Genomic DNA, 13,384 nt, shown 5'->3' with positions numbered 1-13,384 from the left:
GAGCCGAAAAAGAGCTCTAAGCCACAGAAGGTCGTTGATCCAAAGAAGATGCTCGACCCGGAGAGAAAGCCCGTCGACATGAAAAAAGCCGTCGACTCGAGCAAAGATATCGAGCCGAAAAAGGTCGTCGAGCACAAAAAACAAGGCAAATGTATCGAACCAAAGACTCCGGTCGATCCGAAACAGGTTGTCGATCCAAAGAAGGTCACCGAACCAAAAAAGACTGTGTAAGTACTAAAGAACGTCGACAAGGACAAAGTCGTCGAACCGAAAAAGGTTCCGACCTTAAAGCAACAGTCGAACCAGACAGAGCTCCACGACCTAAGGCTCTCAAGCCAAAAAGTCACGGACTAGTCACCAAGACAGAAACATCGGCACCAAGGCCACGGACATTTGAGGAAGAATTCTTCCATCCTGATCCAGTGAGTGAGGAACAATCTAAACTGTACATAGACCCTGAAACAGGAAAGGTTACAGTTTACCATCGGAAAAAGAGACCATTGGACACGGACACTCCTTCCCCTGTTCCTCCAAAGAAAAAAAGACTTCGGGACATCTCCCTCAAGACCTTTCGCTCCTCCTCCTCTTTATCTAATATGCCTTTTGTGCCTTACTCTCCTACACATTCACAGTATGATGAGGAAGAGAACATGGGGGTAGATCCTCACAACAATTTTGATGAACCACAGGATCCGGATGCACAAGATAACCCATGGGATGACCAAAACGATCTATATGATCCACAGCCCATCCCAGACACCTCCACATACCCTACAAAACCGTCGCCTACTGACGACACCATTCTTTTCAATCAATTGCTAGATAGGGCAGCAAAATATCACAATGTGGACATGCACACTGACCCCATAGAAGAGGACTTTTTATTTGACACCTTTCCTACTTCTGAGAAAAATGTCAGGACACTTCCTATGTTAAAAGGGGTACTTAAACATTCGCCAGACATATTCAAAGATCCAGCCAGAGTGTGTGTTCTCAATCCCAGAATAGAGAAGAAATATAAGGCGGCCCCTTCCGACCACCGCCTATATCAAATCCCAATTGCCTTTAGACTCACTAGTAGTGGCAAACGCCCGAAAGAGAGCCAACTCACAAACATGAGATGCTCCCCCTCCAGACAAGGAGTCTAAGATCTTAGAAGCCTCAGGCAAAAGGGTGGCCTCACAAGCTGCAAATTCATGGAGGATTGCAAACACACAGGCTTTATTAGCACGCTATGATAGAGCGCATTACGATGAACTTGAAGGTTTCCTGCAACATTTACCAGAACCTATTAAAGCTAAAGCTAACGACCTCATTCAGGAAGGGAAATTTATAACTAATGCTTCCATTAAATGTGCCCTTGATGGAGCTGATTCAGCAGCAAGATCCATCAATACTAGTGTATTACTACGCAGGCATGCGTGGTTACGCATCTCTGGTTTAAGAACGAGGTGCAATCCACAATCCTCAACGAACCAGTTAACCCAGATTTCCTGTTTGGTCCAGCAGTAGACTCAATCTTAGACAAAATGAAAAAAGATACTGAAACTGCTAAGTCTATGGGCGCACTTCAGTTTCAACAACACAGAGGTTCCTTTCGTCGCTCCTCCTACAGAGGCTCCGCAAGAGGCAAAACATCACAGGCTTCCTCTACATTCAAAAGTAACACCCATAGTACCTTTAATAAAGGCTCCAACAGAGGGGGTTATAGGGGAAACAATAACAAGGGCAGGGGACGTGGCGGCAATAACACCAGAGCCTCCACTGCCACCAAACAGTGACTTTATCACACTCCCTCCGGACCACCCGACACCGGTCGGAGGCAGAATAAAACAATTCCTACCAGTCTCGAATGCCATTACCACAGACAGGTGGGTGAGACAAATTATCCAGTATGGTTACTGCCTGGAACTCACTTCTACTCCACCCAACATACCACCCAAACATCGTCCTATGTCCAAAGAACACATCACACTGTTACAACAAGAGGTCGCGTCCATGCTAGAAAAAGGAGCCGTAGAGCAAGTCCCTTTTCAACATCAAGGGACAGGAGTATACTCTCTATACTTCCTAATTCCCAAGAAGGAGGTCCCTCAGACCCATACTAGACCTCAGACTGCTAAATCAATACATACTCTCAGAGCATTTCCATATGATTACTCTACATCAAGTACTCCCGTTACTCCAGCAAAACAACTTCCTTGCTACATTAGACCTCAAGGACGCATACTTCCACATACCTATACATCCAGCTCTCAGAAAATACGTCGGGTTCACAATAGAATGGCAACATTATCAATTCAAAGTTTTCCCCTTTGGGGTAACTACGGCCCCAAGAGTTTTCACAAAATGCCTAGCGATTGTAGCAGCACACCTCAGAAGGCAACACATCCACGTGTTTCCATACCTCGACGATTGGCTCATAAAGGCCAACTCGTACGCGCAGTGTGCAAGCCATACGTCTCAAACACTCCAGCTGCTGCACAGTCTGGGGTTTTCCATCAATTACCCAAAATCACATCTACAGCCCTCCCACATACAGCAATATCTGGGAGCCACAGTAGATACCTCAGTAGCAAAAGCATATCCAAATCCAGCCAGGATAGCCAATATGCAGACTCTCATTCAAAAGTTTCAGCCACAACACTCCTTACCAGCTCGAGTGTTCATGCAGCTCATAGGCATGATGGCCTCCTGTATATTCATTGTCCCTCCTACCCAACTTCAAATGCGTCCACTGCAAGAATGCCTGGCAAGGCAGTGGAACCAAGCTCAAGGACAATTAAAAGACCTAGTGTTGGTGGACAGTCGTGCTTACAACTCTCTGCAGTGGTGGAACCCACAAAACCTTTCCAAGGGGCGACTGTTCCAAGATCCGGTTCCACAAGTAGTACTAACAGCGGACGAATCACTGACAGGTTGAGGAGCCCACCTACTTCAATTCACAGTTCAAGGGCTCTGGACAATCAAACAAAAACACTGCACATCAACCACTTAGAGTTGCTTGCAGTATTTCTAGCACTGAAAGCTTTTCAGAAGTACTTGTACAACAAGACTGTGTTGATCCGGACGGACAACATGACTGCCATGTATTACGTACAGAAGCAGGGAGGGACACACTCTCCACAGTTATCTCACCTAGCACAGAGCATATGGAGGTGGGCAATTCCAAAGAACATCTTTCTCCTAGCAGAACACCTGCCAGGAAAAGACAATCAAGTAGCAGATCTGTTAAGCAGGCACAGCCAACAGCTACACGAATGGGAGATCCACCCTCAGGTTCTCAAACCATTCTTTCAGCAATGGGGGCATCCAGAGATAGACCTGTGTGCCACAAACGAAAACTCAAACTGCCAGTACTTTGCCGCCAGGTTCCCACATCCGTTGTCACAGGGCAATGCGATATGGATGAACTGGTCAGGCATATTTGCGTACGCTTTTCCACCAGCCCCACTGATTTCGCTGGTGGCATGCAAACTACGCCAGCAGTCACTCACAATGATCCTGCGCCTTGAGACCCTTCCGGGTGAGTAGTGCGCTATACAAATGTTATTGATTGATTGATTGATTGATTGCTCCCACATGGGCAAGACAACCATGGTACACAACGTTTCTAGAACTTTCAGTAGTTCCCCACCACCGACTGCGCCTCTCGCCACATCTTTTAACTCAGAACCATGGAGAAATCAGGCACCCAGATCCCAATCGGATGAACCTAGCGATCTGGCTCCTCAAGTCTTAGAGTTGGGTACCTTAATTTGCCTCCTGATTGCATGAACATTATCAAGGAGGCAAGACGTCCAACTACTAGAGCATTCTATGCAGCTAAATGGAAGAGATTTGTAATTTATTGCAAAAATAACCAAATCAACCCATTAGATGCTTCCATCCAAAACATTATCTGTTACCTATTGCATCTTCAAAGATGCAATTTGGCATACTCTTCTATAAGACTACATCTTGCTGCTATTGCAGCTTACCTCCAAAATAGACAACACATGTCTTTGTGTAGAGTACCCCCAATCAAAGCTTTTATGGAAGGACTTAAAAGGATAATCCCTCCAAAGCACCCACCTTCACCAGTCTGGAACTTAAAAATAGTACTTACCAGACTTATGGGACCTCCGCTTGAACCACTACATTCATGTGAATTACAATTTCTAACTTGGAAGGTGGCATTTTTGATTGCCATTACCTCCCTCAGGAGAGTGAGTGAGCTACAGGCATTAACTATTCAAGTACCTTTCATGGAAATACATAACAATAAGGTAGTGCTTCGTACTAACCCTAAGTTTATGCCAAAAGTTATATCCACTTTCCATATCAATCAGTCCATAGAATTGCCAGTTTTCTTCCAAAACCCGCAGTCAGTGGCTGAGAGAGCCCTACAGACACTAGATGTAAAGAAGGCTCTGCTATATTACGTTGACAGAACCAAATCATTCAGGAAAACAAAGCAACTATTCGTTGCTTTTGCACCACAACATAAAGGGAATCCCATTTCAAAATCAGGGATAGCCAGATGGATCGTTAAATGCATTCAGATATGCTACCAAAAAGCTAAACTGTTCCCCCAAAAGCACACTCAACGCGTAAAATGGGGGCATCCATGGCATTCCTAGGAAACATTCCCCTAGAAGAGATATGTAAGGCAGGTACATGGTCTACAACACACACTTTCACTAAACACTACTGTGTAGATGTGCAAGCAAAGCAGCAAGCTGCTGTGGGCCAGGCTGTCCTTAAGACTCTTTTCCAAACTGCTGCAGCTGGTACAGGTGACCACCGCTAGAGGATATACTGCAATACAGTCTTTGCAAAGATATGAATTCAGCAGCCCACATGCCTCGTACGGAATATGCTACTTTTCAGTATGCATCTGTTCTTGGCATGTAGGGCTGCTGACATTCATATCACACACCCTCCTCCCCGGGGCCTGTCACAGCTGCAGTACTTTTCTACATACATTTACATGGACATCTCTTACTTTCCTATACTCCATCTTTGCCACAATGGCGAAAAACAATCTGAGGATGGAGAAGATGCCCATGCGCACTGTAGACCAGGGGAGGAGTCACCTACCTCGTGATACTTAGAAGACTCTTCCAGGACAACAAGGTGCAATCATCCGGACCCAACACTAGGCGGCGATCAATGCAAAGATATGAATGTCAGCAGCCCTACATGCCAAGAACAGATGCATACTGGTAAGTAGCATATTCCTTATTGGTTTTATAAGAACAGTGAAAATTCATTGGTTGCAGTTCATCACACATTGAAAGGAAACATGACAGGGTTAATTGATGATACAAATAGGGCCGGACCATCGGGGTCTAACACAGGAGTTCGGATGATGGTTACAGTGTGACATAAAGTAAAAGAAGACAGATTATCATGGTGGCAGCATATTAAACCAATTACCCCACACCTTGTTAAATAAGTCCGGAGATCCCCAGCCTCAAATAGGGCTTCTTTCTGGATCCCACACCAGTCCACTCCCCTCCTCCATCTCTGCACAGTAGGTGCCTTAGCCTGTGACCAATGCGCTGCTATGTCCCTCTTGGCCACTGCCACAGCTGTCCCCAAGAGGCGCTTGTCCATCCTAGAACCATCGAGGCCATCAGAGACCCCCAACAGCATACGCAATGGGTCGTGTGGAACCTCTCATCCCAAGGCCTGCTCCAGCTCCACCCCCCTCCAGAATGGCGCCAGCTCCAGACAATGCCATACCAGGTGATAAAAATCAGTAGGGGCTGAGGCACATCGCGGGCACGCTGAAGAGGGCCTCAACCGGGCCTGGAACAGACATGCCGGGGTGAGGTATGCCGCATGGAGGTAGTACAATTGGACCAGGTGCAGCCTGGAGGACGTGGTCAAGGTTCAGGGCGCCATGAGGGCATCCCTCCATTCTGCATCTTCCAGGGGGCCCAGCGAGTCCTCCTAGCGGGCCCTGAGATGGTCTAGGGAAGCGGGACCATTACCCCCCCACCCCCCCAAACCCCCCCCCCCCCCCAGGTTCCCCATCATCACCTGAGCCTCCAACGGGCTGAACTCTGGAAGGGAGGCAGGAGGCGGGACATGCATGTAAAGGGCGTGTCTCAGTTGCAAGTACCGATAGAGTTGGGAGTGAGGAAGATCATGACGTTGCTGTAGGTCTGCGAAAGAGCGGATTTGATCCCCCACCCAAACATCTCCGAGCACCGCGACGCCCATGAGGTCCCATCTACGGAACCCCCGCAGGGACAAGACCCCCCGCATCCAAGACCCATGCCAGAGGGACGTCTGTCGAGTGAGTTGTCGGTCCCACCCCACGTGCCTAAGGGCCGTGCGCCAGGCCTGAAACACCGTCCTAGTGACCGGGGCCATCACCTGTGGCACAGGACTACCATACAGAAGCGCTTGGACCTGTGTAAAGTCCAACGCGGTGAGCTACACACGATAGGCAGGGTCGGACCAGCCGCCCGCATACCAATCGTGTATGACTGAGTTTCGTGGCCAGGTGGTAGAGGTGAAGATTGGTCACCCCCATACCCCCGTCAAAGGGGGGAATGCGGCAGTGTGCCAGGGACACGCGCGTCCTCCCGCCCCCCTAGAGAAACCGGGTGAGGAGCCTGTCAAGCTCGCGGAACCAACTACCCGAAGGTGGACCGTGATGTTCTGCAGTATGTAAAGGAAACGGGGGAGGACCATCATTTTGAAGAGCGCACTTCTGCCCAGGGGGTTCAGGAGAAGGGTCTGCCACTTCTTGAGGTCCGCCTTCATCCTGATGACCAAGGGCGTGATGTTCAGGGCCCATTCCAGCTCCGGTAGAAGAGCTACCGAGCCAGGTGGAGGCGGCGAATGCAGTGGCGGGTGCCTCTAGCCGGCATGAACCCGCATTGGTCGAGGTGCACCAGGTCCTGCAGGAGGGGTCGGAGTCTCTGAACCAAGATGGTGACGAAGAGCTTAATCTCTGTGTTGATCAGCGAGATCGGGCGATAGTCCGCACAGCTCAGGGATGGCGGCTGCGTCTTCGGAATAACCACTATCGTGGCCAAATCCGACTCCGGAGGGAATATGCCAGTCTCTGCCACATGGCGGATGAGAACCAGTGTTTTTTACAATCCCCTCAGCTGTAACAATAATTTTATTGCTCATTCGTGAGACAAGAAAACAATGCAGGTGTGGACCGCTAGCTGGGTGTTTTATTTGCAAAATACTTGTCTCCTCAATTGATGTTGAAAATTCTGGTCATATTGACTCGTTAATTTAGGACCCTGGTCATGTACTTTCTTTTGTCAATGTAAATTATTGTTAGGTGTTGAAAATTCTGGTCATATTGACTCGTTAATTTAGGACCCTGGTCATGTACTTTCTTTTGTCAATGTAAATTATTGTTAGGTGCTGTGCATAATCCAATTGGGGCACCAAACACAAGTCCAAAGATAATGTTTGCTGGTTGGATTGGAAAATTCTGTTCTTTTTTCGGTTTACTTTTTAGCAATTTTCTAGTGTGTTAAAATGATTAACACTCAGGGAAAAAGGAAGCTAAGTTATGAATGATTCCTAATGATTATGGCTAAGTTGGTTTGATCTACTAAAATGCAGTCACAAGTTTGGTGTGAACCTGTGGTATGCAAAGCTCTATGTATTCTTTGCATCTGCTTCGAAGGTTTCAAATAATAATATTCACTGTTCCTTAAGACATTGCCAACCCAAAGGCTTGTCTTCAGACCTTCAACCTCAGTAAGCTATCCAGAATGATAAATACTGCAAATCCTTCCTTTCTTAATCGTTGATTAAATGGAAGGATGAGCCTCGGTTGATTGAATGTGCTTGGTTAGTTGTAGAACTACAAGTCAATGTTTTGTATGCTGTTACCCTAATAGATGTGTTTATTGACCTTTATAAACATATTTTTTTGGGCAGTTTGCCGGAGGGAGTGGTCCAGGAACCAGCCCTGGTAGAAGTGTGCCCCCTGTGGCCAGATCCTCACCGCAACATTCCTTATCTAATCCCTTACCTTTGCCAGTGAGTATTACTCTGGTTCTGTTTTACTTCAGAGGTAATTTAAAAGCTGTAGGTGCAAAAAGAGAAGAGAGAATTGTATATTTGATGTGGGAAGGCAGAGTGGGTATTCTCGGGGTTACTCTGGATGACAAACAAGTGTTTCGGGACTTCAATAAACTGACTAAATTGAGTGCATTCATTTCAATAGGCTAGCCCTAGCCAATTCTCTGCACTGAACCTTTCCATAGATATGTCGTCTATTTTGTTGGCAATATTGAAGCTGGTCATTTTCTTCTGAATGGTAGTCCTGAGAAAAATGTATTTCCATACCTCAGTGTGCTGCATAAAAAGCATGAGCTACTTCAGTTGGTTGTATTTATGATCTGTGACGTAATAAAATAAAGAAATACGCCAAAAAAATACAAAATGGAAGTGCTTGGGTTTGTGTTTTTCTGTTTAAATATTCTGTAACCATTTACTACATGGCAATGGAAAGGTTATACAGTGATTCTTATATTCACTATCAATCTATATTACTAAAGGCAGAACATAATAGGGGTGCATAAAGTATTACTCATCACAAGTGTAGTGAAGTACCTAGCACTTATTTAAGCTTCTGTCCAATCATTTAGTTAAGAGCTTTCCTTCCCTGGACAATACTGAAAGAACTCAAAGAACTTATATCATACACTGACAAAGTGGGAAGCTAGATATATTTCACTGATGAACTTTGACTGACCCCACAGTAGTTATTGATAGATGCACTGTTAATCCCTTAGCAGCAATTTAATTACCCTTTGCTCAAGCGTGAAGTTGATGGTTGTGACACCTGTTCCTGGTTTGCCATGTGCTGCGAAATCAGAAACAGCCAGTATTGTTGGTAGATTTGTCAGTAGGTTAGGTAGAGCAGGCCAGTAGTATAAAAACACAGGTGATATGGTTATTTGAGAGAATTCGCAAACAAACACAGTAAGCTCTATGAGAATAGTGTGGTAGTGCTCACTATTTTAGACATTTGTGCTCACAGTGATGGCTCAGTAAGTTAAACACTCACCACTGACATATGTCCAAGTTCCAATCACAGAAAAACAAATAAGCTTCTCATCATCCAGGCTTGATAAACTTGTTATTCACAACCCTCCAAGAATTCTTGAAGGTATACACAGCAAGGAAGTGGGTCACAGTAGAAGAAATATCCCAATGCCACTGACGGGAGAGCAAGTGCTTCGACACTTCAGGCAAATGCTTGCCGATTGATGTAACCACCTAGTGGCGTGTTGCTATCTCTTTTGGCCTGCTATTGAGTTCTGGCAGGCTGTACTGGAAGGTGATGGAGACACTGGTGCAGCAGGCTACCTGACACATACAGAAAAAGGGCAAAAGAGTTGTTCACAGAGGAAAATAAAAATCCAACACAAACATCCACTCTGCACTCTGGTGGGGGTGCTGCTTTGTTAAACATACACACCAGCATTCATTGATTGATCTATTGATCCTACTCTGCTGCCACACATGGCTTTGTATCTCAAGGATCAAACGGGACATTCTCAACATCCCATTCAGCAGGTAACATCTCTTTAGTACCCAAGTGAATGAGACGTTGAAGAAATGAAATGACACCGAAATTGTAGTCCATAGGTGCTTTAAAATCTGCCACTCCTAGGGGCATCTTTCGTAGGCAGCAGTCTAAGAGTGGAAACTAGACCACACCCTCTGGTCAGGTACATATCGACCAGCACTAACAGGCCTTTCGAAAGTCCCAGACTGGCAGAGGATACTCAAGGGTGGTAGCAGGAGCAACAGCAGTAAGGGTAGAGGCAGGTCTGGTAAAGGAGCTCCCACTCCTAAAAATTGACTCGCCAATGATTTCGGGCCGGGGGGAGGGTGTTGTGTTTTTATAGTATTTCAACCACCTTCTGGGAGAAAATTACCTTAATTTACCAGCAGTACCACCTTTAAACACATCCTCCGCCAGACAACCTCAATCTCCTAAAACAAAAGGTTCAAGCACTCCTCGCACAATACAGCATTTTCTCTCACAATAGTGGAGCAAAGGCATTTAGCCACTGTATTCCACATCCCAAGAAGCATTACTCCCTTCAACCCATTATACTCCTGAGGCCGCTCAATTAGTGCATCCTGTTCGAGTACCTCCAGATGAAACCAAAGGATCTCATCCCTCTGCTCCGTACCACATCCAACCCAAACTGATCCTGCCTTCTTGGGCTCAATGTTAACCCCTTTTAGAGGAAAGGCATGTCCCAACCACAAGGAAGTGATAGAATTCAAGTAGCTGTGGCTACCTTTTCAGTCTAGCCGTCCACTGTAGTATTGTGAAGCTCCTGGGTATGATAGCATCTTGCCTAGCAATTTTGCCACATGGCAGAATATATACCCCCCTCCAGCAGTTTGCTGTGAGCCATTAGTTACAAGCAATAGAAGCTCTGGTGCACATATAAAGCACTGTAATGCCAGTGGGCCACGTTTGTGCTATATAAAACTGCAAAATACAATTTAAAAATTAGGAATGGCAAAGGGAAGATCTACTATTGCTAATGGCCAGTATTTAGTGTTCTCTGCAGTGGCAACCTGTTGCTCAGCAGGCCTTTCATGAGCCCTCTTCCGCAGGTGACTATCCCCACACCGCTCACTGGGTGGGGTGCTCATCTCGGAAACATGAATGTGCACCATTCTTGGACCTTTCACCACAACATTGACACATTAACTGTCTAGAGCTGATGGCCATCTACTTAACCTTCAGAGAATTCTACAGCTTGGTTTATGGTAAGGTGGTAGTTATAAAGACAGACAACATGGCAGCCATGTATGTTTGGTATCCACTCCTAGCTGTTCGCAATAGCGCCAGAGATCCGCCACTTGGCAGTCCGTAACAAGGTCCACCTTTTGGCAGATCTTCTGCTAGGGTTGACAGCTATTTTGCGGATCCGTTAAACAGGACGCATCCACATCCTTAAGTGGAAACTTCATCTGCATGTGCTTCTGAGATACTTTTAGCAGTGGGGAACCCCAGTCGTCGACCTCTTTGTCACCCCATTACATTCAAAATGCTTAAGCCTCGTCTCCAGGTATCCACAGTCAATGGGCAATGCACTATGAAGGAATTGGTCAGCGGTATTTACGCTTTTCTGTCTCTCCCACTAATAGCTTATGGCTAGCATGACTGGAAAGCCCTCACAGACAGATAGAAGTCTAGATTGGATTGGGACCACAAAAGGTCCCAGGACAACGCGTCCGTTCCACAGGTGAGCTCCTGTCTGAAAGCTAAAAGTCCTGTCTTTTATACCTTTATTCAACTGAGGAGAGATTTCTAGAAACCTCCCCTCATTCCCTTTTTTATACAGTCAGAGCTGGCAGTCTGTACCAGTCTACGACAAGGTCACTCACAGGAGCTGGCCAGGCTCCAATGTTTGCTCTGAGGAAGAACAGACCATTCCTCTCACGCTTGTGCGTTGTGCTCTGAAGTGCTGTGAAGAATAAAAACATTCCTACCCTGTAGCTGCAAGAAAGATGCCAGAATGAAGTTGTGCACGCAAAATGTAGTCAATAGTCCCCATTGTACAATTTTTTTTACATTCCACCCTTTGACCATTGACTCTCATAACATATTGGTCTCAAATCAACTTTTCTAGGTCGTAACATGGATGTAGAATTAGGCACAACCTGGGCAAAGCAACATAATAAAATCATAACGCTTATTTATGATTATCCCTCCTAAAGTAGAACGAAGCTTACCAAAGTCAGGTAACTACCCAAATGACAAGTCCCACAATTTTTTATACACATCCTGTTTACCCCCCTTTACTAATTCATGTAAAGCATCTGACAAAAGCAACAAAGACCTTCAAAGTCGAAACATCCATAATCGTGTTTTAAAAGCAAATAATTGCTTCTCTATTTTGTAAGTTTACTCTCCTCGTTCTCTGCATATCTAATAACTCCGATAAAGCAATAGATGCATAATTGATATTATTAACAATCAAACATTGCAACTTATTATTACTCCTAGTGTTGTAAATGGCTAACCCTGGAATCCTACTATAGAAACGCCTAGACTAATCTATTCTGCCTTGACAACAAAGATATCTCGGAGTCACAATCTTCATCACGCTGAACTGTTTCCCTTGTACTTCCGGTATGCAATGCTGGATTTAATAGAAGTATCGTAAGTCCGAACTGTGTGAATGCACACGTTCCTCTTGTTATATTTGCCGGAATGTATGTGTATGTCTACTAGACAAGTGGAAACAACATTCATGGTGCCTTTCATAGTTGTCATTCAGAATTACGACCTGTTGAGGACAGTCTATGCTAGGTAAGCCTATACGTTTTCAGGTCAATTCAACAAAGATGTCAGTCGGTGCTGTCAGTTGATCACTAAGGAGTTGGGTGATCCCGGTCCTGTCTCTGCCCCATCCCGACACGACCAATCACTCTCCTGAAAGTACACCAAGCACACCGACACTCCGCAGTATGATCTAGCAAAGAAAAAGTTATGATTGTTCTGCAAGTAACATTTTATCTTTTCCAGTTGCAAAGATCTCTGCCGGTTCTGGGGGACTATTTGGGGATTCCCTCCACCCTTTGGCCCTCGGGGTCTTGTTCGTGGAGCCACACCCACCTTCTCCTTGTACAGTAAGACTGGCTGGCGCAGTCCCCTTTCTGGCTGTCCATCCATACACTAGAATGATTATCTGAGCAATTCTGTCTCTAGCTTAGATTACCAGATCAGTATCGCCACACTTCAGGAGTTCCCAGCTATTGGGCAGTGGCCCAATATAGTCAATCTGCCATATCTGCCTATGCTACTCCAACCGCCTCCCACCCCTACCTCCCCCACCCGGCCCCATACCATCTGTGGGACAGATCTCTGCTGAGTGTGTTGACAAATAGGACAGTGCATAATAAGTTTTTATCAAATCTATGGGAATGTGCATCCCTCTACTCTCTGCCCACCTGTTAGTGGCTACCTCTCCCAGGTGTCCACATTTTTGGGGTGCCTACTTAGCCATCCTCACCAAATCAGAATCCTGTGTTGCCACTTTCGCTTCAGAGACTTTGGCCTTTTCGTCTGTAAGGGAATTAAACCATCATTCTAATGAATCAGTGGGACAATGGATGTCTACACGATGCACGGTGACTGTATTTTGTGGTAGCATTTTCCAAATTTCCTACCACAGGTCTTTGCTCCACAACTCCTTAGACTGTATTTACCAATTGTGTGCAAGGCATAGGGGGATCTAGCCCATTGGCAGTGAACCATGACGCAGTATAAATGACATCTCCCAGCTAGCTATTGTTTCAGAGCTTGACATACAGCTCTGAATATTGACTACTCTTTCTTCCCTAGTAGTGGACAGCAGCTTCTTTGTTTCAG

At 45.8% G+C, this 13,384-nt stretch overlaps 1 protein-coding gene across 2 annotated transcripts in view; it reads left to right on the top strand.

Annotated features, from left to right (window-relative positions):
• TLK2 (tousled like kinase 2) overlaps nt 1–13,384 on the top strand; it is a 1,564,653-nt gene that overhangs the window by 453,046 nt on the left and 1,098,223 nt on the right. Inside the window, exon 6 of one of the 2 annotated variants that reach the window (XM_078645097.1) lies at nt 7,909–8,010. The exons of the other annotated variant lie outside the window; for it this stretch is intronic. Coding sequence (XP_078501223.1) covers nt 7,909–8,010 — 102 coding nt within the window. The remainder of the gene's footprint in view (nt 1–7,908; nt 8,011–13,384) is intronic. 2 annotated transcript variants of the gene reach the window in all.

The sequence above is a fragment of the Lissotriton helveticus genome, chromosome 5_1, assembly GCF_964261635.1.
Source record: "Lissotriton helveticus chromosome 5_1, aLisHel1.1, whole genome shotgun sequence".
Taxonomy (NCBI): Eukaryota; Metazoa; Chordata; class Amphibia; order Caudata; family Salamandridae; genus Lissotriton; species Lissotriton helveticus.
This window is presented reverse-complemented; position numbering and strand designations above follow the sequence as displayed.